General features: G+C 40.7%; 1 protein-coding gene across 1 annotated transcript; it reads right to left on the bottom strand.

The window, feature by feature from the left end:
- Nucleotides 1-710: 710 nt before the first annotated feature.
- On the bottom strand, nt 711-23,023 carry dqx1 (DEAQ box RNA-dependent ATPase 1). Its single transcript, XM_054612291.1, has 13 exons — nt 22,930-23,023; nt 22,659-22,817; nt 16,158-16,549; nt 12,842-13,035; nt 9,493-9,946; nt 8,027-8,332; nt 7,644-7,743; nt 7,147-7,305; nt 4,181-4,372; nt 3,823-3,948; nt 3,368-3,558; nt 2,381-2,571; nt 711-1,539 (listed from the first exon to the last, which is right to left on the bottom strand). Exons 3-13 carry the CDS (start codon nt 16,497-16,499, stop codon nt 1,332-1,334), a joined length of 2,463 nt encoding a protein of 820 aa, XP_054468266.1. The 5' UTR covers nt 16,500-16,549; nt 22,659-22,817; nt 22,930-23,023; the 3' UTR covers nt 711-1,331.
- Nucleotides 23,024-23,605: the final 582 nt, after the last annotated feature.

The raw sequence follows: 23,605 nt of genomic DNA, 5'->3' as shown, positions 1-23,605 counted from the left end.
TGTTCAGCACTTGCCCGGCAGCAAATGGCACAAAGACACAGTGAACATACTGAAGAGACCAAACCAGCTGACTGCGCTCAAAGTTAACTGTTATGATGAACGTCTCTGTTTTACTGCCCCCAAGGGAACACAAAATCAATGACAGCTTTGTCTATTCAAACTACAAATTCTATTTGGTTGAGTGTTAGATCTTATGGGCTCAGACTTAATGGCCACATGAATGTTTCTAGCACGGGACACATCACAGGTCTGGTAAAGAGCAAACTGCTTTCAAACAGTGAGATACATCTTCCCTGAAGGAGGGGAGGCTTTGTGTAAAGATGCAACACCACTGCTATTCCACCATCAGTCTACTGCACAGCCTGAGAAGACGGAAGTGTCTCTGGAGAGGTCTTGTCAAGTCTGAGACATATAATGAAAATAACCCTGATGATGTAATCAGGGTTAGTAAAGTTGCATTGTGGGAAATTTGTGATGAAGTGTTTTTAGCTCGCCCCAAAATCCCTCACAAGTCCACCATCTTAAAGAAAGAGCGATGCGTAATTGCCGGAGTACAACTGATATAGAGGTTCGAAACGTATCATGCCACCTGAGTTCAGCTCGGACAAAACCAGCAATACAGAGAATTGCATCTGTATATCGTTAATAGAGTTAAGTCAGTTATTAACTTACTATAGTAGCTTTAGTAAAAAAATCACTCAGCTGAGATATTTCAAACATAAAAAAAACCTTTTATTTAAAGTATTGAAGCACTGTTTTAACAGACATCCTATTAAATAGGATTTTTCATTACTGACACAAAGATCAAAGCAGGAAACCCAAAACATTATACAAACAGTATCAAAACGTTGAAAATAGAAGCTCTGTGCATCACAGTGAGCCCTGAGAAGCCACCTGTTCATGGGCATCTGCATAGAGGTCAAAGGTAAACCATAACAGTGTCTCTGCTCTCTGAAGTAGTGCGTATTGCTTTTAGCTGAAGTCTCTAGTGATTAATTAAAAAAATGACACAAATTACAATCACTGTTTGTGTGCCGCTGTGCACACAGCAACCCGCAATGAGAAAGTGATTACAGACTATTATTAAACTTTTTTATAGAATAACAAACACACCATAGCACAACAAGGAGAAAATGAAAGGGTTTAAATATTTACCAAAGCCACTGCATATAAGATATATTCACAATACATTACTGTACATTAGTGTTTTCCAGTAAAGGTCCATTTGAAAATCACACATGAAAATGATTAAATCTTAATTTATACAAAGTACCAAATCTCAGATCAAACTATAAAGTGACAGCCGTGTGTTTTAAGTCTCTTCTTCGGTCTCATTGGACAACACAGAGCTCAGTGCTGGACTCACTGTGAGTCTCTCCTGTCCCCTCTGCGTCTCTGTGAGTCCTGCTGTGCTCGTCTGACCCCTGGTCCGGCTCGTATGATGGGGGCTCCAGACTCTGCCTCAGCTCCATGAGCAGCTCTTTGCCGTCACTCGACGGCAGGTTTCCCAGGTAGTACTGAGGGGCCAACTCCACAAGCCTGCAGCACAGAGGGGTTTTATTATACCAGCCTGTTATTGATAAAATCACCATCAAAAGTCCTCAGAGGCGGCAATGATCACATGAACACTTCAACATTTAAGAAAATATTCTTATTGGCTGTCCTGGAGCCAGGGTGCGATTAGCCTAGCTTAGCAGGAGGATTGGAAGCAGGAGGAAAAACTAGCCAGGCTCTGTTCAAAGAGCAAAAGTAATCTTTGAAAACAAGAATTATGATGAAATGCATTCTTTCATTAACGAATAAAAAAGGTAAGAACAATGTGAGGGAAGGACAAAAAAGACATTGAACTAAATACTGCTGGACCTGCATGCATCTGTAGAAAGCCTCTTTCATTCAGTACCATTCTGTCTCTTTGAGCACGTTCTCTGACCTCCCCAGCTCTTAGAAATAAATCTACATGCACAGTCCACTGATTGGAGAAGACAAACAGCTGAAACTAACTACAAAAGCAGGCAGGGAGCACAGCATTTATGAGAAGGTTAGATAGCTTTACATTATCAAGTGCTGTTGATGTTGAACATTCACATCAAAAGGGTTAATGTCGCAGCATTATTGAAATCCTTCTCCAAAGAAATATGTTCTCTGATGTTTTAGTTAGAATTTGGCTAAACGAACATTGTTTTTACCAAATAATTTAGGCTAAAAAGCAGGGGCCAACATGAACACTGGCTTGACTATGTCCTGCTTCATCATTAACAGACTAGAAGAGATGGATTTTTATGTTATTAACTTTTTGATCAAGAAAAGCTGAAAACAAACAAACAAGTAAACACATCAAAATCCGTAACAGTAACTCGCACAACGTCACGGTTTGACTCACATCTGAGGGTGGACTTCTGAAGCGATGCGGATGCAGTTATCACAGGAGATGGTGAATTCGTGGTACAGGACCCAGCTCGGGGGTTTCGGGCACGGTTGCCGACACAGGTAGGAGGAGAAGGGATGCAGGTGAGCCACGTGGCGGTGAGTTAGCAGGAGGTAGTTACCTGAACCATCCACATCATGAGCCACCTGAAGAGTAGAGGAACAGATTTTATTATCCACAACAAAGTAAGAAAATATGGGTGGAAGTGTGAAGGACTGAAAGATGGAAGGAAGATGTGTTGAGGCAAACCTGTGATACAGTTATAACACTATGGGAAGTGTGAGATGAAAAGTAGGGTTTGACCAACACACTGCTTTTTTTAATATTAGGTTCCACATTGAAAAAGACAAGAATCCCATATTCATTATGTAACTGGTTCTTAAAGGGACAGTTCAGCCCCAAATCAAACAGACATGGTTTCTCTTACCCATAATGTTATTTATCAATCCAGATTGTTTTGCTGAGTTGTGAGTGTTGGAGATATCGACTGTAGAGATGTCTGCTTTCTCTCAAATATATTCACAAAAATATGGAGCTAGATAGCACTTGACTTTTGATGCTCAAAACACAACACCACTTGTTGTTTTTGTTTTTCTCACCTACAGTACAAAATATGGCACCTTTAACAGGAATTGCCTTCACCAAGCCCTCCAGGTCAGAGCACCTCTAAAGCACAACCACATGGACAGTGGGACAAGAGTCCACATGCTAGCAGCTCTCTGAGGAGGCACTTTGTATAAATTGTAAAGTCAGCATGCTAATGCATGCTCACAATGACAAAGCTAACATGTAGACAGGTATAATGTTTACCATCTTATGTAAGCATGTTAGCCCACTAACATTTGCTAATTAGCAGTAAACACAAAGTACAGCTGAGGCTGCTGGGAATGTCGTTAGTTTTGCAGGTATTTATCACTCAGTTTTAGAAAACAGGGAGTTTACTTTGAGGAAGAAGCCTGAGATGAGAGCGCGCTTGATGTTCGTGCAGTTGTCTTGGCATCCAAAAGCAGGAGGAGAAACAGGAAGCTCGATTCGTTGCATCACTTCCAGCAGCTCCGCCCTGATCACCACGGCCAATCGTAAGGCGGCGTGACTGAGGAAGTTTGTCGTGCACCATGCTTCATCCTGATTATCTGCAATCACCACACAGAGACCATTCAATAATTTATGTATATATATATATGTTATAAAGCATCAACAGTCAGCTAAATCCCAAACTCTGTACTCCTTCTGATGCTTAAACACATGACACAGTCCTGTTGAGTTAGTGAACATTTGTAAGAGCCTCCGATATTATGTGTCCAGTGATGATGTAACAGATGTCTGAAACACACCCAGCTGAATTAAGTTTGTTGACTAACAAAGTGTTACTGTAATGAAGGCTGAAGGGTACGTACGCTCAATGAAGGTGTTATAAATATTAATGAGAGTCATGTGGTCTCCTTCGGTGTGCATCAGGGGTCGCCAGTGTGCGACAGCAACCTCCTCTCTGTTGGGTTCTAATGTCAGGAAGCAGGAGGGAGCTGATAGAAGACAAAGATCACATCAAGAATACATAAGTAAATACATAAGTACTTTTGAAAATGTGCTGTATGCATACAATCAACGTTGACTGATTAATAAATATGCAAAATTGACATAGCCATGGCCTTTCAGTGTGTCATGGGGTTTCATATCTCCTGGAATGTGAGTTGATTATGTTATTTTAACTGTTTTCCAAACAGGAAAATGATTCCTTCTTTTCTTTTTTTTTACCTGTGAGCATGGCGGCTATAGTGAGAAGCTCATCAACACAGTCGTACTCGCAGGCAGCTATCAGGGCTTTAGCCAGCGGTGGCTCCAGTGGCAGCTCTGACATTATGATGCCCACCTCTGACAGGTTCCCGTCGTCGTCCAGTGCTGCCAGGTAGTCCAGGTCCTCCAGAGCCTGCATTAGAGCCTCGGGGGCTGGGATTGAGGGAGACATGGAAGGAACATAAAAAGGAGGAGATAGGAGTTAACTGCAAACTGCTGTAGTACACAGATGGTGGTCTGATGAAGCAACAAGGAAGGCAAATAGTAGCGACCCAGAACCTTTTGAGAAACTAAGACTGTGTTTCACCCAAAGGACCAGGAACTACATTTAGATCCTGTAGAACAGTTCCAGGTGTGAAACCAGTCCCTGATGCTGCTTCAACCTGTGTACGGCTTCATTAACAAACGATACACAGTTTTTATTAATGTTGCGAACAAAGTTATGTTGTCTGCTTCCCAACTAGTTTAAAAGAAAGAGAGATAAAGAGTCTATTTTGCCTCAAGAAAACACAAAGAACTGGTCTTTAAGTCATACAAACATTAATAAAATTAGTAAGTGGCCCCTTCTCCACTTCCTAAAGCCCCTACTTCTGGGCCCCTTGCTTGGACTAAACCCATCTTTGAACTCAGCCTTCATATTGCTCTCGACTACACACCTGTAAAGTGTCATGACTACATCTTACATGGTTGTGGATCACAACCATGTAAGATCTATCTACCGACGGATGGACGGACGGACGGAAAGACAGACAGACAGACAGACAGACAGGCACCTGCCTTATCGGATCACTTCTGTGTTATGTTTGATATGACCCTCATAGTGGACACTCACACAAGTTTGAAACAGTACAAAAACTAAATATGGGTGAATATAGTAGAGTTGGATTTCTCAGGCAAACTCCATGATACCCTCCTCTCTTTCAACATAAGTAGATGATATTATGGACATTTCAATTGATTATTGATGAAATTGGAGTTAAAGTCACTTCTGGAGGATCCCCCTGCAGGCCAAACTTTAAAAAGAATGTGTCGAAAAGCAGAGTGCAAATGACGGAAAACTAAACTCCCAAATAACTATGATCTCCACAAAGTGAGTCTCCACAAATATCATTTTGAGCAGAAAACGCATGACAATCATTTCTGTGTCAGATCATTAATTCAGAAAATAATAATGCATTTTTCCCACTGTGGACAAATTCACCAACCCAAAAGAACTAATGCCTCCTAAATTTCAATTCAACAAGGTAGTGTAATGACTCCCTTTTCACAGATTTTTTTTTAAAGATGAGTAAACCTTCAGTGGTTCCTCACAAGAGTTAAATTACACGTCTCAGCAATCAGCTAGAACTCATCATGGTGCCTTAATTTCTTGCCTTCAGAGTTTTTTCAAAAAGGTTTAAGTTGTCTGGCAACAGATGTAGAAGAGATTGTCAACAGGTCACTGCTTTCAGGGGTCTTCCCCACAGCCATTAAAACTGCAGTAATCAAGCCACTTAAAAAAATCTAAACCGGAATGAATCCGTACTGAATAACTTCAAGCCTATATCAAGCCTGACATTTATTTTTTAAATAATAGAGAAATTTGTCTTTGGACAACTCAGTAACTTACTGGCAGTAAATAACTTCCTTGACAACTTCAAGTATGGATTTAGGCCCAACCACTGTAGAGAAACTGCTCTTATCAAGGTTCTGAATGACATCAATCTCAGTACGGATTCTGGTAAAGTCTCTGTCCTCGTGTTAATGGACTCGACTGCTGCATTTGATACGGTGGACACTAGTTTGGTCTCTCTTACATGGTCCTGAATTGGTTCAAGTCCTACCTTCAAGACAGAGAATGTTTTGTATTAATTAGTAGCTGTACAACAGAGCACAGTTCTGCAAGGGTCAATTGTCGGACCTCTGTTCCTTAATCTATCTGTGTCACCAAACAAATAAAGCTCAATAGAACACCTGGGACAATATATTACGAAATGATTAGCTGGATGTTCCAAAACGGTCTCCAGTTAAATGAGGAAAAAAATAGAAGTCATTGTATTTGGGTAAAAAATATTTAAAAAAAATATAAAAAGGGTAAAAATGAAGTTCAACACCTTGGAATCAGAGGTAAATTTCAGTAGTCACATTAAATCAATAACTAAATCATCCTTCTACCACCTTAAAATATTGTAAGGATCAGAGACTTTATGTGATAACATGATCAACACAGATGTGTCTAAGACAGCATCAGACAGCATCAGCTGATCCCTGCTGCTGCCATGGCTATACCAAGGACCACAAAGGCTCAGCATATAACTCCAGTTCTCAGATCAGTACATCGGCTACCAGCTCTTCATAGAATCAACTTCAAAATCCTATTGCTTGTTAATTATTCACTTAACCGTTTAGGTACTAGATACTTCAGATCTCCTGACCGAGCCATGCAGACCTCTTAGGTGGGCTGGCTGTTCCTTGAGTTCAAACTAAACACGGTGAAGTTTTATTTAGCATCTATGCTGCTCAAAGGTAGAACATATTGGCAGAAGAGCTAAGGCTAAAATAATGCTAACTACTTGCAAAAGACCTACCTGTTCACCATTTCTTTTAAATTTAAAATTTAATTTATGTAATTTTGTTCCATTGTTTTTATTTAGTGTGTTTTTTTTAAATTGTTTTTATTATTATTTATTTTTATCATGTGTTTTATGTAATCTGTTAAATGCTTCTGATTACCTCTGGGTATGAAATGTGTTATGTAAACAAATGTGCCGTGCCTTGCCCCGGTAGTGTACTGAAAACCTCTTCAGTGGTACTTCCTGTTACAGTCAGTGTCTCCAGGATCACATTTAGCCACGACGACTCACACACAGAATCACAAGGTGAAAACAATACCAGCATCCCTCCCCAAGCTGGTATTAAGTGTTATTCAAAGTAGTTCAAAAATGTACCTGGTCTGTCCAGGAACTTGCACTGTCCCATGTCGGCAATATCAAGCCTTTTAAGCAACAGCACCAAGTGACTCAGGTTTTCCTCCACCACCCCTGGACAATGAGCCTCCTCCATCCCATCCTCATACAGAGACTGGGGGTAAAGACGGAGACACAGCCCTGAAGACCAACAAGGAGACCACATGTAGTAAACAGTCATCAAACAGGAAATGCCTGTATTTAAAAAATTTGATTTGATTTGAATTCTGTTTAAATTATGTCATCCAAAGCTAAACAGTTAACGTGTTCATACAGTAGCTGGATTGTGCAGTCTTTTGTAAAAAGCTTGGTTTACAGAAAATAAGTGCAAATCCCAAACCTGAATGACTTTGCGGCCATGCATTGCTGTCTGCCACAGTGACTTTAGTGAAGTTATTTGGTTCATTAAGTGAAATCTTGGGGTTTAGAAAGTCCACATCTGCTGGTAATCAGAACAGCAATAATGACCTTTGACCTACCTGGGAGGTGGCTGTTCACCCTTTGAGTTCTCATGTCGGCCTGGTGTTTGCTGATCATCCTCACGACCTGCGAGTTAGCTCGAATCTGTGTATTGTAAACCTTTGGCAGAATATTATATTATTATATTTACATGATAGTCTGAACGTGCTATTGTTTTCACTTAATCAAATAACTCTTTGTCCTTAGCAATTAAGTTCAAATTTAATAGCTACATTCTTTACATTCAGTTGAACATGTTAGAACAAGCTTATATTAAAAAAATACGGGCAACCAATGAAAAGAATAAATACATACAATGGAAACATAAGAGACAGAGACGAATGGGCTTATTTTGCTTTGTAATATAATCATGACATTTGGTCAGGTGTGAAAACAAACTCACAGTTTTGAGTTGAAAGCCTGTGTCTATGACATAGCGAATGGCTGACAGGGAGAAGGAAGCCTCTGCGAGGGCATCGGAGAGGATAACCTTCCTTCTCACCCCCTGACCTCCGGCTCCCAGCACCGAGCCGTTACGGCCATCTGAGCTTTCACTCTCCCTCAATGAAGAAGCTTCGGGGCTGGATTCGTAGACCCGTTGGGTCAGCCCACCCAGTCCAGCATGGAGGGGGAGGATCCTGAGAGAACCAAGCTGAGGACTCAGAGCTACACACTCCTTCTCCAGCAGAGCCACACACGCCTCTGTTTCCTACACAGAACAGGGAAGAGAGAGAATGGAGCATCAGTTTGAGTCCACTTTTCAAACGTAACTCTCAAGCCCTACACACAAGTTATGAGGGCTCATGTCAGCCGACGCAAGTAGCCCTGAAACGTGTTTCTCTGTGCTTTTGTTTGTTGTGTGACTGCACTGAAGATTAACCAGAGAAGATCAGTATCCTCAGAGAGGACTCCGACTTACAAAAGTAGCCCATCTAACACAGGAGCACAGGACCGGCTCCGCCTTTAATGGAAACCAGCATTGTCAGCCAGTCAGCCGAAGGCGTGCTGATGTTGACATAAAGGGAGTTTAATGTGCATGAGAGAGTTGGATAAACCGAAGGTCAATATACAGCTTTGCAACTGGATGGAGAACACATGACAGATACATTGTGGCAATGTGCGTGTGTGTGTGTGTGTGTGTGTGTGTGTGTGTGTGTGTGTGTGTGTGTGTGTGTGTGTGTGTGTGTGTGTGTGTGTGTGTGTGTGTGTGTTTGTGTGACACAGGCCTCTCAGGTCGAGTTGTCCTCGTTTCACTCCTCTACAAGACAAAGGTGGGTGAGTTTTTCCTTTTGTTCAAGATTTTTAAAATACTTAACGCGTAATTTGATAGGGTTTCTTCTGATAAACAGATAACTGCACTAAGAAAAGTTGAACTCTTCACTAATGAACCGATGAACGTGAGACACGAGCCCAAATTAAAAGAGCCTCTAAATAAAACCCTTGATGACTGCCACATCATTTAACTGATTAACTGGCACTTAGGTCATATCAATAGTTGAATATATCAACATGTTAATTTTGCCGAAACATTTTCTCCCCTTGAAATAACGATTGAATTTGTGTTTATGATATATTACTTAACATTAGAATTTTATGAAACACAATTTTTAGTAATAGCCATCTATGTATTTGCATTCTGCAATTGTTGCTCTGTAAAGTAATTTTCATTCGTACAATCAGAGTCTGCCATTCCTGCACAGGAGCAGATCAGAGAGGACATCAGCTCATAGATGTTGACGTTATACAGAGATTCATTCAAACAGTGACATTTGGTACTAAAGTTTTAACAAGTGTTCATAAGAGGGCTTGTTTTCTCTCCTCACAGAAGTTTGGACTAATGAGGAATATAAAGTATTAGTAGACTTGTACCTGTGCACTGGCCAAAAACACCATCACGTCTCCCTCCTCTCCCCTTCGGTGCAGATCCAGCACCATGTGACAGGCAGCAGCCACCGGGTCCTTCCCAGATGAAAGCTCCCGGTAAAGCGTCTCCACCCGGTTCAACTCAACAGCTGTTCTGTCGCCCCCTACCTCGCTCCCCTCCTCCTGTTCTCTGGCGGGGGGGTCTGTGAGCATGCTGTCCAGGGAAAGGTGAGGGACCGACGGCCCCAGGAAGGCAGAGAGGCGAGGCGCCAGTGTTGGGTGAGTGATGAGAACCACCCGGAAGTTGTCTGGCCTCTGCCGGCAGACGTCACACAGCAGGCCCAGCAGCACGTCGGTGGGCACCGTACGCTCCTGGAGCTCGTCCAACACAACGACTCCATACTGATGCAGCAGAGGGTCTGACATCATTTCCTCTAGCAGGACGGTGTCACTGACAAACCTGGGGATAGGAAAAGAAAAATTGAGGAAGGAGCCACTATCCTTTAAACAAATAGAGATTTGAAAGCATTTAGACAGCAGGATGGTCCAGTGGCCCAAACCTCACAAAAACCACTATCATTGGCCAGGAGCTCAGTCAAAGAGTCCTTGGGCATATAAATAAGAGATGAAGTGACATAATACATGGCTGAAATCTAGACCCTTTATGGATGTACATTTATCTACATAATCAATCAGAGTTCAGTAAAAGACACAGGGATCAGTTTTCAGTGAATGCACTGCTGTAACACTTTTACTGCCACCTTGGACAGCAAACTGCAGGGAACATAGAACAAAGAGTCAAGGTGTGGCTGTAAGGAGAAGAAAGAGCATGCAACATTATCCTACCCAGCTAGTGTAACCCATGAAGCCATCTTCTTTCCCTCTGGAATACAATGTGAAAAATAATGCAATGAATGACTCATTCCATGGTTTCCCCTACAGCTTGGTAGAGCACATTTGGATATTGATATCTTGTTGAATAGTTTGCTGTACGTGTACTCAACCTGTTGATACGTGATTCTGTTAACAAGTTATAGGCTTTTTTGTTACAGTCTCTGGACCCATGGTCAACCAGTCTTACGACAGATAAGCCTCCGAGGGTCAAGGGTCTGTATCTCTGTGCTCTGCTGTAGTCTTAACGACCGGATGGTTTCACACATAGCCAGTTTACAAGCTGATTTGAAACCAATAAAAATCAAAGCATCAGACGTCAGACAAAGGCTGCTGGGTTCTCACATTACATTCGCCCAATGCCCTCCAGCTCTTTTTCTCTCCACACGGACTGTTAATCTGCATCCAACCAAAGCCTGCTCTAACGTGATTGGTCAATACTACTCGCACTACAACTCTATCATGAATGTTTGTTAAGATAGGATGGATAAGCTTATATAGAACTCCCCAGGCTGGAGTCAATTAGCTTAGCTTAGCATTAAGACTGGAAGCAGGGGGAAACTACTAGCTTGTCTCGCTTCAAACCTCAAAAATAGACCCACCAACACCTCTGCTTTTACAGGAATCAACGTACTGAAACAATTTTCTTGGTGCAGTGGTTTCCTGACGTCTAAAACATGTTAATTAGTGATTTAGAGGTGTTGGTAGTGAGCCAGGCTAGCTGTTTCCCCCTGCTTCAAGCTTGAACTCAGCTTAGTCCAACAATGATTGCACTGAATATTATATAAACTTTTGTTATTCTTATAAGGCCTATATTTGCTCATATTTATAATTATGTTATATATCATTCAAAAGAACTAAGAAATGCAAAAAGGAATGCTGTGACAAGGCTTAAATCTCCCTCTCTAAGGGCAAAGAGTAATATCATAATTGCTCAAACTGTCAATATCTCCTGACAGAAGAACGTGAGACAGATAATCAGGTTTTTTCTGCCTCCTCTTAATGATCGTGATGGCATTGGCAAGATTCCACGGCACCAGAAGAAAAACCAAGGAGCTCAGAATTGGCCATTGAGACAAAATAAATATATATTTGGGTCTCATTTTGTCTATATATGGTAAATGCACTTGAACTTGAATAGCGCTTGTGTAGTGTTCCAACCACTCAAAGCACTTTACACTTTTCATCATTCACACCCATTCATACACTGATGACAGGGGCTACCATGCAAGGTGGCAACTGCATATCAGCAATCTATCTAGCATTCATACACCACAGGAACAGACTGCAGGAACAATTTGGGGTTACGTGTCTTGCCCATGGACACATCGACATGGACTGCCGGAGCCGGAAATCGAACCACCGATCCTCTGATTAAAGGACGACCCTGAGCCACAGTTGTAACTTTCCTCTGAGAAAAACTCTCTATGCATCATGACGTGGGGGGATGGCTCTGAGGGACATGAGTTTGTGCTGCTTTCGGTAGTTTTTGCTAAAGTGTCAAGCAGGCGTTGGGAAGGGTTCCTTTCAATATGTAAATATCAACACTTGTACTTTCTAGTTTGCTTTTCCTTTACACTGCCGGCTCTCTTTACATCCATCTGAAAGCAGCAGGTATCTGTTCCACCTGCAGTCTCTGTACAAGTCTTTCTGTCCCCCACTTTCAGGTGTGGTAACTAGCACAGCAACCAGTTCACAGTCAGGCGCCTCTTCCAGGTATGTCGACAGTGTGTCAAACTAAATGTTTGTGATTTCGAGTCCAGGCTAACTTGGCGCACTTGAGAACGAGGTGGGATCAGATGGAAGGTCTTATTATCGAGTTTGGGCCTAAAAAAAAAAATCATATTTTTTTCCTCTGAATGGCCACTCCGGGGCTCCGTAGAAAACCACCGATCAGAGCGAAGGAGTCTCTAATGAAGCTGTCAATCACTGCTTGGGAAGCTTGTGAACTCCAATCAAACTTTAGAACTAGGCAGCGATGATCAAACATGAATAATAAATTCTGTTCCTTTTTGAGAAAAATATTTTTGTTACTGTTTAGCTTTAAAATGAGAAAGTTTGTGACCCGGTTGCCATGTTAAAAACAGTCAAGCCAAAACCAGGCAAAGCCCATCGGTCTTAGCAAACTTTGTCATTTTAAAATAAACGTAACGAAAATATGTTTCTGACAACAGCAATGCAGTAACAGATTATTGATTCATATTTGATAAGCACTGCTTGGTTTGACAGTTTGATCGGAGTGCACGAGCAGTGACTGACAGCTGCGTCGAAGGCTGCTCAGCTCTGATCCGAGTGGAATCTTGCAGATAGCTCTGTTGCCTCTACTGTGAATGATTAAAAGGGGAGAAATGGATTTCCATTTTGTGATGTTATCTGTATCAGTTCAACTGGAATTGAGAGTCATGATCCAACGCTTGGGAAAATGACAAGATGTTATCAATGTACGTTCTCCATGCATCCTAACCTGAGCAGGGTGTCAGGTGTACAGCTGTCATCATGAGACACCCTGTAGCCCACCTCCAGACCAAGACTGAGGTCCATCTCATCAGCCACGCGAAGGGCCAGACTCAACGCTGTCACCGAATAAGGCTGGGAACAACACACCAGGCCCTGAGAAAATTCATAGGACAAAGCATACTCCACACACCACTGTGGCACCTGCAGGGAGAAGAAAAGAAAGATGGTCAACAGGATGAGAATGTGGTTATACAATACTGGAACATGAGTGATTACACACAGTTTTAGTCCGTTTTTCAGAAGCACACCCACTTTAAAAAGATTGTGAAGGTGAAACATCAACTGAGGACAAAACTTTGTAGAGTGGATGGACCATACATCTTTACTGACTACAAGTTGTCCTCATTACATGATTGTTTCGGCCAACAACCTGAGAAACACTGACTAATATCATCTTTATAAAGTTTATGCTAAGGTGTTGGCCGTTACAGTTCCCTTTTTCACATCCAGCTGCCACAGATCAACATAAGCATTCATTTGTGCTTATGTTTGGGTTCAGCTGATGAATGTAGAGACAATATTCACTCTCTTTCTGGCTCTGCTTTGGTTTCCAGTAAATTCTGAGGAAAATATCCAGACACAAGCTTGATGAGAGCAGTGAGAATGAACCAAAACAGTAAAGTTGCTGGCCAGAATACCAGAAAAATTAGCTTAAACGAGCTAAAAACGCTGCGTAAAACCTCTTAAAACCCACAGACCTTGAGTAAATATCTAATTAAAGCCTGTATCAGATCCAATGATAAGGCAAAAGAGTCGCATTAAGAGTGCAGACAGAGAGGAAGGTGGTGGAAAGGGGAGCCCAGTGTGTTTCTTGATGAAAAAAAGTGTTCAGGTTCTAGAACAGTGTAACTCTGCTGTCACTCATCAGCCTGAGGAGAGTGGAGCTGAGGTGCTGCTGTCATGAAAACCAGGCCGGCACACAGCGACACATCCACTATGGACAAAAAAACGGTTTCCTGGTCTTTCAATAAAACACGTGGAAATATAAGCAAATATATATTTGAAAATATACTATTATATCCTACTACTCCTATGCTATATTAATATTAATTGATAGTTATAAAAACACATTTATCCTAAATGTTTGTATGACCAGTATTTTCCTGAAAACTGGAATCTTTCCCCACGTGTTGCTACTGTCACATTCGCCTCCATTTCCTCTCTGCAGAAGTGTTAGTAATAGAGGTGTAACGGACCACTGTGGATTTGTGATCCGTATGGATCCCCCCCTCACTGGCACGCATGTGAACCGAGGATTAATTACACAGTTTAATGTTAACCATCGCAGTGTGAAATAAAGTTTTACTGAGAATCGTTATCCTCCAATATTCAGTAAAATCTGAGATCAGGACATCATTTATGCTAACGGCTAATGGACAAATGTTCTGTTCAGTTACAATATGATGCATTCAGTCTGAAAATGAGTATTGTGCGAAGGTAAATTATAACGTTATCATGATGTGTTCACATGTAATCTGGTAAAATGAAGTGTTGGTGATAAATCCAGTAATCATTTCACAGTAATATAAAATAGATATTAGAGATGAGTTATATTATTATAACTTCCTAACACCCTAAGCATCTTATATTACATAATTAAAAACTACAAATAAAATAAAATATATATAAAATATATAAAAATACAACTTTTATTTTCTTAAAATTTTAATTGTGTGTTTTTATGAAGAAAAAAACACTTTAAATTACTATAACAAAGTAAAGGGATAACATTCAGAATGTTTGATGGTTTACTGACTTCAGAGCAGTTGCAATAAGCTGCTATAATCAAACAACAAAGGGATCTGTATCTGCCAATAAGGATCATCAATAATCGGTAATTAAAAGCGTGATCAGGGATCTCTAAAAGTTATTATTGCTCCCTTTTTTCTCTCAAACTAATCCAATCTGTGATACGTTCCCTTATACAATCCGTGATTCGATCAGAACCGTGAGTTTTATGATCCGTTGCACCACTAGTTAGAAACAATAATGTAAAGTCATTCTCTGTGGGGTGTCCTGCTGCCCAGGGGTAGCTCCTCTTTCTCTCATCATTTCTCGTCATCTCTCTATTGTCTGCTATCAAGGAAATGCCCAACATTATAGAAATAAGATCAACATGAAGCCATTATTGCTGTGTTTAAAGACCTGGTTAGTCTTCTACTGTTGTTTTGTCAGCTTTCTGTGGCATGGAAAGCATCTGCACAGACTCAATAAATCCCCAATACGGCCAAACAGCAGCGGCCAAGAGAGCTCCACACAGTGCCACTTAAGGACTTGTGTGCAAATAGACAAACACAAGCAAATGAAGGAGACCTCTCTATTGCTTTGACAACACATAGTAGTAGTAGTAGTAGTAGTAGTAGTAGTAGTAGTAGTAGTAGTAGTAGAAGAAGAAAACACATCTCAAAAGAGATTCAACTCAAACTACAGGGAAACACTGAAAACTAATAAAATGGTTCCAACCATTCACCCACTGATGTTGGAAAATGATTCCAATATTACTGGAGATATTGTGTATGTGCATTGTATAAGTATATTTACTCAAGTACTGCACTTTAGTACAGTTCCGAAGTATGTGTACTTCACTTGAGTATTTCCATTTTGTGCCACTTAACACTTTTATTCCCCTGAACACTACAGGTGACTTTGCAGATTAAGACTCTATATATAAAACAGGTGATTAGTTTAAAAGATGTATAAGAAGATATAAATTAGTTTAAAGCATCTCCAGAAGATAACTTGTAATGGAGCATATTTTACTTTTACTTTTATCAAAGTATTTCGATTTTTACATCAGTGATGGATTTGAATACTTCTCACCACTTTGACAGTGCTAGTTATATAGCCAACAGTGGTGAGAAGAGAGCGGCTCCCTTCATTTGACTGTGTAATGTATTTGGCTCAAATTGTGTCTGCAGAACAGCAAATTAAAAGTGGTCAAGTTTGTCTTATTTTCACTGTTGTATTCTTTAGTCAGATTTAAAGTTCTCATGTAGCTGTCTATATTAATAGACAATGATGCTTTTAATATGGTTGGCCTATGGTGTTGCATGAGAAATGCCTTTGTAAATAAATTACAGTCATTCTTAGTTAAGTTCCTAGTAAAGTAAGAATGACTCCCTCCCTCATGACAGTGTGAAGGAAATATTCTAGTGGTAACAAAAACCTGGTAAGTCATAGTATAATGAGTTTGACCTGAATAAATCTAGGTAACTCCATACACTACATGTGATGTGGCCGTGTCCCCGTTGGCTCCTGGTTACCTGGGTGCTTTTCCCCGCTCCACTCGGTGCGCTGAGCAGCAGCATGTTGTGGCTCTCCAGGTGCTCCAGCAGACTCTGCCTGAGCCTCCAGATGGGAAACTGCCGCCTCTCTTCCAGCAGAGCGTAGTAGCGCGAAGAAAAAGGCAAACCATCATAAGGGTTCACTTCTAGGTCTCGGAGCCCGTCCTCCTCCCCTTCCCCTCTTCCTCCGTCAACTTCTTCATCTAAATCCCCAGACAGGAGGGAAGACATGGACAGGGAGTCCAGGGCAGCCAAGGGCTGCACCCCAGACCCAGGGGACAGGGAGGTGCTGGTGGGGGGGTTTGTTGGTGGCGATGACATTGTGAGCAGGGGTGGGTGAGGGGCTGGTTCACAAAGAGGCCTGAGATCACCTGGGGAAAGACACAAAAGCAGATGAAGACAGAGGTACAAGCTTCTACAGTATTGGTGGTCAATCTGCTAGGGATGTGAAATATGGGCAAAATCTTTCGATATGTGATTTAATATCAGCATATTGACATAGTTTGGTACATATCGGAATTATAATAAAAGCAGAGGTATGTCATCAAGAAGAAATCTATTGTGCCAAAAGGCAAACATTCTCATTGATTTGCAATGACCTCATAGAATTAGAGATGTTAAAGGAAAAGATACATTGAATATGAATATCAGCATTATTGATCATGTACATACATAGATACACAAAATCTCCCTTCTGTATTTAACCCATCCCTGAGGAGCCCACTGCTCAGCCGCCCCAGTATAAATGAAACTGTGTTTTAATTTATATTTAGCTGAAATAGTAAGGAATTTAGTCATTAGACAGATAATTCATCAGTAACTATTTTGATAGTCAATTGATCATTTCTTCAAGCTATTTGACAAACAAAATGCCAAACATTTCCATGTTTCTGTTTTTCTTGTTTTCTGTCTTATGTGACCGTAAATAAGTTTGTGTTTTGGAGGCAACAGTAAATAGTGAAGGACTTGATGCACTATTTCCTGACATTTTATAGAATAACTGAGAAATTAATCAACAGATGATTTGATGATAATAAATGCAGTTTACATTCATATAGTCTCACTCTACAGTGGGTACGGAAAGTATTCAGACCCCTTTAAATTTTTCACTCTTTGTTTCATTGTAGCCATTTGCTAAAATCGAAAAAGTTCATATTTTTTTCGCATTAATGTACACTCAGCAACCCATCTTGACAGAAAAAAACAGAAATGTAGAAATTTTTGCAAATTTATTAAAAAAGAAAAACTGAAATATCACATGGTCATAAGTATTCAGACCCTTTGCTGTGACACTCATATTTAACTCACATGCTGTCCATTTCTTCTGATCCTCCTTGAGATGGTTCTACTCCTTCATTGGAGTCCAGCTGTGTTTAATTAAACTGATTGGACTTGATTAGGAAAGGCACACACCTGTCTATATAAGACCTTACAGCTCACAGTGCATGTCAGAACAAATGAGAATCATGAGGTCGAAGGAACTGCCCAAGGAGCTCAGAGACAGAATTGTGGCAAGGCACAGATCTGGCCAAGGTTACAAAAGAATTTCTGCAGCACTCAAGGTTCCTAAGAGCACAGTGGCCTCCATAATCCTTAAATGGAAGAAGTATGGGATGACCAGAACTCTTCCTAGACCTGGCCGTCCAGCCAAACTGAGCAATCGTGGGAGAAGAGCCTTGGTGAGAGAGGTAAAGAAGAACCCAAAGATCACTGTGGCTGAGCTCCAGAGATGCAGTAGGGAGATGGGAGAAAGTTCCACAAAGTCAACTATCACTGCAGCCCTCCACCAGTCGGGGCTTTATGGCAGAGTGGCCCGACGGAAGCCTCTCCTCAGTGCAAGACATATGAAAGCCCGCATAGAGTTTGCCAAAAAACACATGGAGGACTCCCAAACTATGAGAAATAAGATTCTCTGGTCTGATGAGACCAAGATTGAACTTTTTGGCGTTAATTCTAAGCGGTATGTGTGGAGAAAACCAGGCACTGCTCATCACCTGCCCAATACAATCCCAACAGTGAAACATGGTGGTGGCAGCATCATGCTATGGGGGTGTTTTTCAGCTGCAGGGACAGGACGACTGGTTGCAATTGAAGGAAAGATGAATGCGGCCAAGTACAGAGATATCCTGGAAGAAAACCTCCTCCAGAGTGCTCAGGACCTCAGACTGGGCCGAAGGTTCACCTTCCAACAAGACAATGACCCGAAGCACACAGCTAAAATAACAAAGGAGTGGCTTCGGAACAAGTCTGTGACCATTCTTGACTGGCCCAGCCAGAGCCCTGACCTAAACCCAATTGAGCATCTCTGGAGAGACCTGAAAATGGCTGTCCACCAACGTTCACCATCCAACCTGACAGAACTGGAGAGGAAGGAAGAATGGCAGAGGATCCCCAAATCCAGGTGTGAGAAACTTGTTGCATCATTCCCAAGAAGACTCGTGGCTGTACTAGCTCAAACTGGTGCTTCTACTCAATACTGAGCAAAGGGTCTGAATACTTATGACCATGTGATATTTCAGTTTTTCTTTTTTAATAAATTTGCAAAAAGTTCTACATTTCTGGTTTTTTCTGTCAAGATGGGTTGCTGAGTGTACATTAATGCGGAAAAAAATGAACTTTTTCGATTTTAGCAAATGGCTGCAATGAAACAAAGGGTGAAAAATTTAAAGGGATCTGAATACTTTCCGTACCCACTGTATATCATTCTTCCAATTAACAAAGAGTGAGCAAGTCAAGAGTAAAATGATGCGACTGAAAGGTATCTATATCCATAATGTGAGCTACAGATAGAGGTAGAAATGATTCTATTAGTCTATCAATTAGTCAATTGATAGAAGAGTCATTACAAGAACAAATTAAATCAATTAAACAAGCATCAATGTTAAAACATGACTTTGGGCTCTGGAAAAAATTGACAGGATTTTTTTCACTATTTGGGGGCATTTCTTAAATCCAACAATGAATGAATGGATATTAGAACATAAAGAGCAGATTAACTGACCACATTACTATCCCTATTTTCATGGCTATAATTCTACTGTAATAATTGCTGCTGTTATTATATGTAGTCTTATTATATGAATCATTTATGTCATATACATTGAATGTGTTGTATCTAAGAACTGTTATGCTGCTCATTCTGTACACATGACATCTATTGCATTCTGTCCATCCTGGGAGAAGGATCCCTCCTCTGTCGTTCTCCCATAGGTTTCTTCCTTTTTTCTCCCTGTTAAAGGTTTTTTTTAGGGGAGTTTTTCCTGTGCCGATGTGAGGGAAGGACAGAGGATGTCGCATGTGCACAGATTGTAAAGCCCTCTGAGGCAAATTTGTAATTTGTGATTCTGGGCTATACAAAATAAACTGAATTGAATTAAACTGAATATAAACAACCTTTGTCTGACTGAACATAGAAGCACTCTGAATGCCTGAAGAAGTTTAGTCTGATTACTTTTGACCTGTTCTGCTCATTCATTCAACAACCTGGATTACTCATTTGAATGATTTTATGACCTCATCAAATAATAAAGGAAGAAAAGAGAGGGTTGGACAGAATGCAACAGGATAGAGGCAGAGAAGCAGATCAGAGTAAAAATGTAGCTACTGGGCAATGGTCAATGCAAATGGTTGGTAGGAAATGTTTCTATTTTCCCAAATTGACTGTTACACTGAGTAACTGCAGCGTGGCAGACAGTGAGGCTGGCTATGGGTGCTGCATACTTTGAGTATTATGTAGTTTTTGACAGAGAATCAAAAACTGTCAAACCATGAAAGTTGCCACCAAATGCTTGCTCAGAGTTTTAGACTTGTTTACTTATTCTTGGCTCATCTCATTCTCATTTTTCTTTTTTCATTTACATCTGAATTTTGGAAAGTAAGGTTTTCGAAATAATTTTACTGAGCAAAGTATCATTTTGGGATGTGTAAAATCAAATCCAGGTATCTTAATACTGGTATGTATGACTGAAATGTGTCGCACTCCTACATCCTAGAAGCCTTACAGGCAGCCAAACCACTGGTCATACCGTTACAATCTTTTATCTGAAATCTACTCGTTTAAACCAAATTTTGCAAAGTGTACACTGTATTCTGCTTCTTGAATGCTTGTTTGTTTAAACATATTTGACAACTTTGATTTATTTTCTCTCAATTTTTTTTTCTTTAATACATGTTCAGCAAGGTTTTGACGAAATATCGCTTTGGAATCTGGGACAAAACTTGGGTAGTGTATCGGCACTTGTATCTTCTACGTTCAAACCAAACCCACCACTAATAACAGGAGCACTGCAGGAATGAGTCCGTGGTGTAGTTCCTTTATAGCCTAACGTTAGCTTTTTACTACTGCTGATTGTATTCACACTTCAAAAATCATAAATGTGGTGTTCATTTGTAAATACCATCTTGCTGAACAAAACATGTATTAAATTTGCGTTTCTTTAAATCCAAAATACAATCGGAAAATCCTATTAAACAGTGCAATGCTAACTTCTGTGTTGGCCTACAAAAATACATCATTCCTGCAGCACTCTTTAATGAGCTGCACTGAGCCATTGTATGATGAAAACCAGGAAGCTGCAGTGAGAAATTCAGGTTTAAGTCTCATTGTGAATAGCAGAGTATTAGGTTGATCACACTTGGGTAATTACAAATAATGTATGAAATAAGAGGCGTACAGCAGCTCTGGTCCCTCTTACCAATGTACAGACACATAGCAGAGACATTGCTATATCAGCAGTCATTCAGCAGGAAGGATACCAGCAGCAGTGGGATATTCTTCAGCTCAGACTCACAACAGTGAACATGGCTGTCTGGCTTGACAGAAGCCTCCTAAGCTACATTAAAGTAAGACTTACTTTACAAATAGGCGCAGAGCTTTTAAGAGCTGTGTATTTCGAAATAATAAGGATATATATATATATATATATATAGTCATCTCAATCAAAACGCATCTGAAAAAAGAAAGATTAAGAAAATATTACTAATGTTAGGACAGAATATAGGCATATCCAGAATGCTTTGACCTTTGCAGTATAATTTATTTAAATATGGGTATTAATTATCTGAATTATGGAGCTGATTCCACGGCTGAGGTAAAAAAAAAAGAGAGGAAATGGTTCAAAGGTCAAAGGGAGAAAATCCCCATTGAAGTCAGCTAAATGTTGACTTCTCTGTTCACATGAAAGAAGCTAGCAGCACCCGATCCAAGAGTCAATAAATCTAGAGAGAAAGTCTCCAAGAGGTCCGCACTGTCAGCCCGTCCCTTCACCTCCCTCCTAAGACACTCCCCCTAAATTATCATTATGAACATAAACAAGCAGGCAGGTAGACAGACAGGTCGGTAAACAGGCAGGTAAACTGCAGATAGGTAGAAGAGCAGGTTGATAGACAGGTAGGTGGGTAGAGATGCAGGTGGACGGGCAGGCAGGTAGGTAAGTAGACAGGCAGGTAGACAGACAGGTAGCCCGTCCAATCATTTTATTCTGGCTGTATGAAATGATAGGGCGGGCTTATAACAGTCATGTGACAGGTAGCTACTGTGTTGATGCAGCATGTGGTCTGTTTTCTAGCATGCTAAAACTCAGATTTTAATTAAAAAAGACACTATAAAAGGCCTTATTGGAGGGCTGCAAATAATGATTCTTTTTATCATCATTATATGCTTATTATTTTCTCAATTAATTCGTAGAAAATATAAAAAAACATGCCCAAATAAATGTTCTAACTAACTCTCCCCAAACCGAAATATATTCAGTTTATTATTATAGAAACTAAGGTATTCACATTTCAAAAGGCTGAAACCAAGGAGTTTGCGCCTACAAATGACCTAAATGAATTAGTTGCTGAATCATTTGTACAGTTTGCTGTGGTGAGAGCTGCAGAGATGGTCATCCTTTCAGGAGGTCCACCAACTCTGCAGAGGAACTCTCAAAGTCATGTATGCCGTTGGGCTCCTGGAAACTGCCTCTCTACAGTGAAGGACTCTTGTCCATTTCGCAAGTTTGACCCGATAGCAAGCAAGAGTTTTCATACCAAACTGACCATGTGCAGCAGTTATTGAGACTGAGCGTTTTGTCCACTTGCTTTGTCTGGGAGAAGGAATATTAAGTGATGAGGATTCATTTATCTTATAGAATTCACCCGTGGGTGGAGCCATCATGTATTTGAGTACAGGTCACTGTAGACAAACAAAAGGACGCAGTGTAAGCCAATAGCTGGCTGTGTATTTAACAATACAAATACAATTATTGAATAAGTAGTCTTTCTATAGAGGGGTACATATGAGCTCGTTAATGCTTTGATCTTGTTTTACGGCAACGAGGTAACGTTACCCTCTGCTTTATCATCTCGGAGTGCCATTTCAATTCTGCTAAGAGCGACGCGTCAGCTGAGAGTCACACAACCCTAAATAAAACAACGCTGGAGAACACAGACACGGCGGATGAGAGACATACTGTGTCATTGGGTGGAACCGTGTCTTACCTGAGAAACATATCGGCAAACAGGGTGAGGAAACCAAGCAGGAACAGTCCGCCCTCAGCCCACTGTTGTTGTGTCGCTTCACACCTGTCTTCCTTTAAATGAGGCTCACAAACCGCCTTCACATAACGTTACCAGAGAGCCGAACGGATAGATAATAACCTGGAAAGGCGAACATATAGGCGACACTCGTTCACAGTCCCTCTCTGAGAATGTTTAACGGCCCTGTGGTGTTTCCGGACAGCTGTACAACAATAAAAGACGAAGGGTTTACCTGGTTGCGCTAGCTAGCAGTCGCCATGTTTGGCTGTGTAGCTGTCAAACCTCGTGCTACGTTCAGGGTGCCTTGGAAAACACAGAATGTGGTTTCTGGGATCTACCGTCAATGGTTAGACCTGAACAGACGCTCTAAATGTTCTTTTCCCCAAAAAAACATTTATTACACATTTTATTTAATATTTTCAATAAATCTGTGTATCTATGTATTTTTTTGCATAATTCAGACACGTGTTTATATTGGAAAGAAAACATGTAAAGTAGCCTTACAACACTTAAAGTTTAATTATTTTTTTTACCACAATCTAAAGCAAAGGGATGCTATGATCTTCAGCTAACTACTGTGAATGCATCTCGGACATGGTGTTGCATAGGCATTAAGTTGAACATGTCAGCGTAGCCTCCAGTCTCATAAAAATGTCCTCGGAGCCTTATGTGAGCTATGACGCCACCCCAAGGCTAGACCCTAGACGTTCAATTTATATTATACAATATTACATCAATGTTTTTTTTATAGTTTTGTTGGACAGCTATGTTCTGATCATTTAATAAGCACCAAAAGTTTCAAAAACCATAAGTTTCAAGTTCTCGGTAGTTTGATGAATTGAACTCCAACAAAGCAGATATTTAAGTAATTCATCATCCTGAGTGTCCCACAGCAATAATCCTTAAAA

The sequence above is a fragment of the Anoplopoma fimbria genome, chromosome 14, assembly GCF_027596085.1.
Source record: "Anoplopoma fimbria isolate UVic2021 breed Golden Eagle Sablefish chromosome 14, Afim_UVic_2022, whole genome shotgun sequence".
NCBI classification, from domain to species: domain Eukaryota; kingdom Metazoa; phylum Chordata; class Actinopteri; order Perciformes; family Anoplopomatidae; genus Anoplopoma; species Anoplopoma fimbria.
This window is presented reverse-complemented; position numbering and strand designations above follow the sequence as displayed.

Bases quoted from the DNA above. Each gene is read 5' to 3' on its own strand.
- dqx1 (XM_054612291.1), bottom strand. From the start codon at position 16,499: ATGTCATCGCCACCAACAAACCCCCCCACCAGCACCTCCCTGTCCCCT. The intron at 9,947-12,841 runs GTTAGGATGCAT...TCCTATCCCCAG, and splicing joins ACACCTGACACCCTGCTCAG to GTTTGTCAGTGACACCGTCC. The intron at 4,373-7,146 runs GTACATTTTTGA...CCTCAATCCCAG, and splicing joins CAAGTTCCTGGACAGACCAG to CCCCCGAGGCTCTAATGCAG.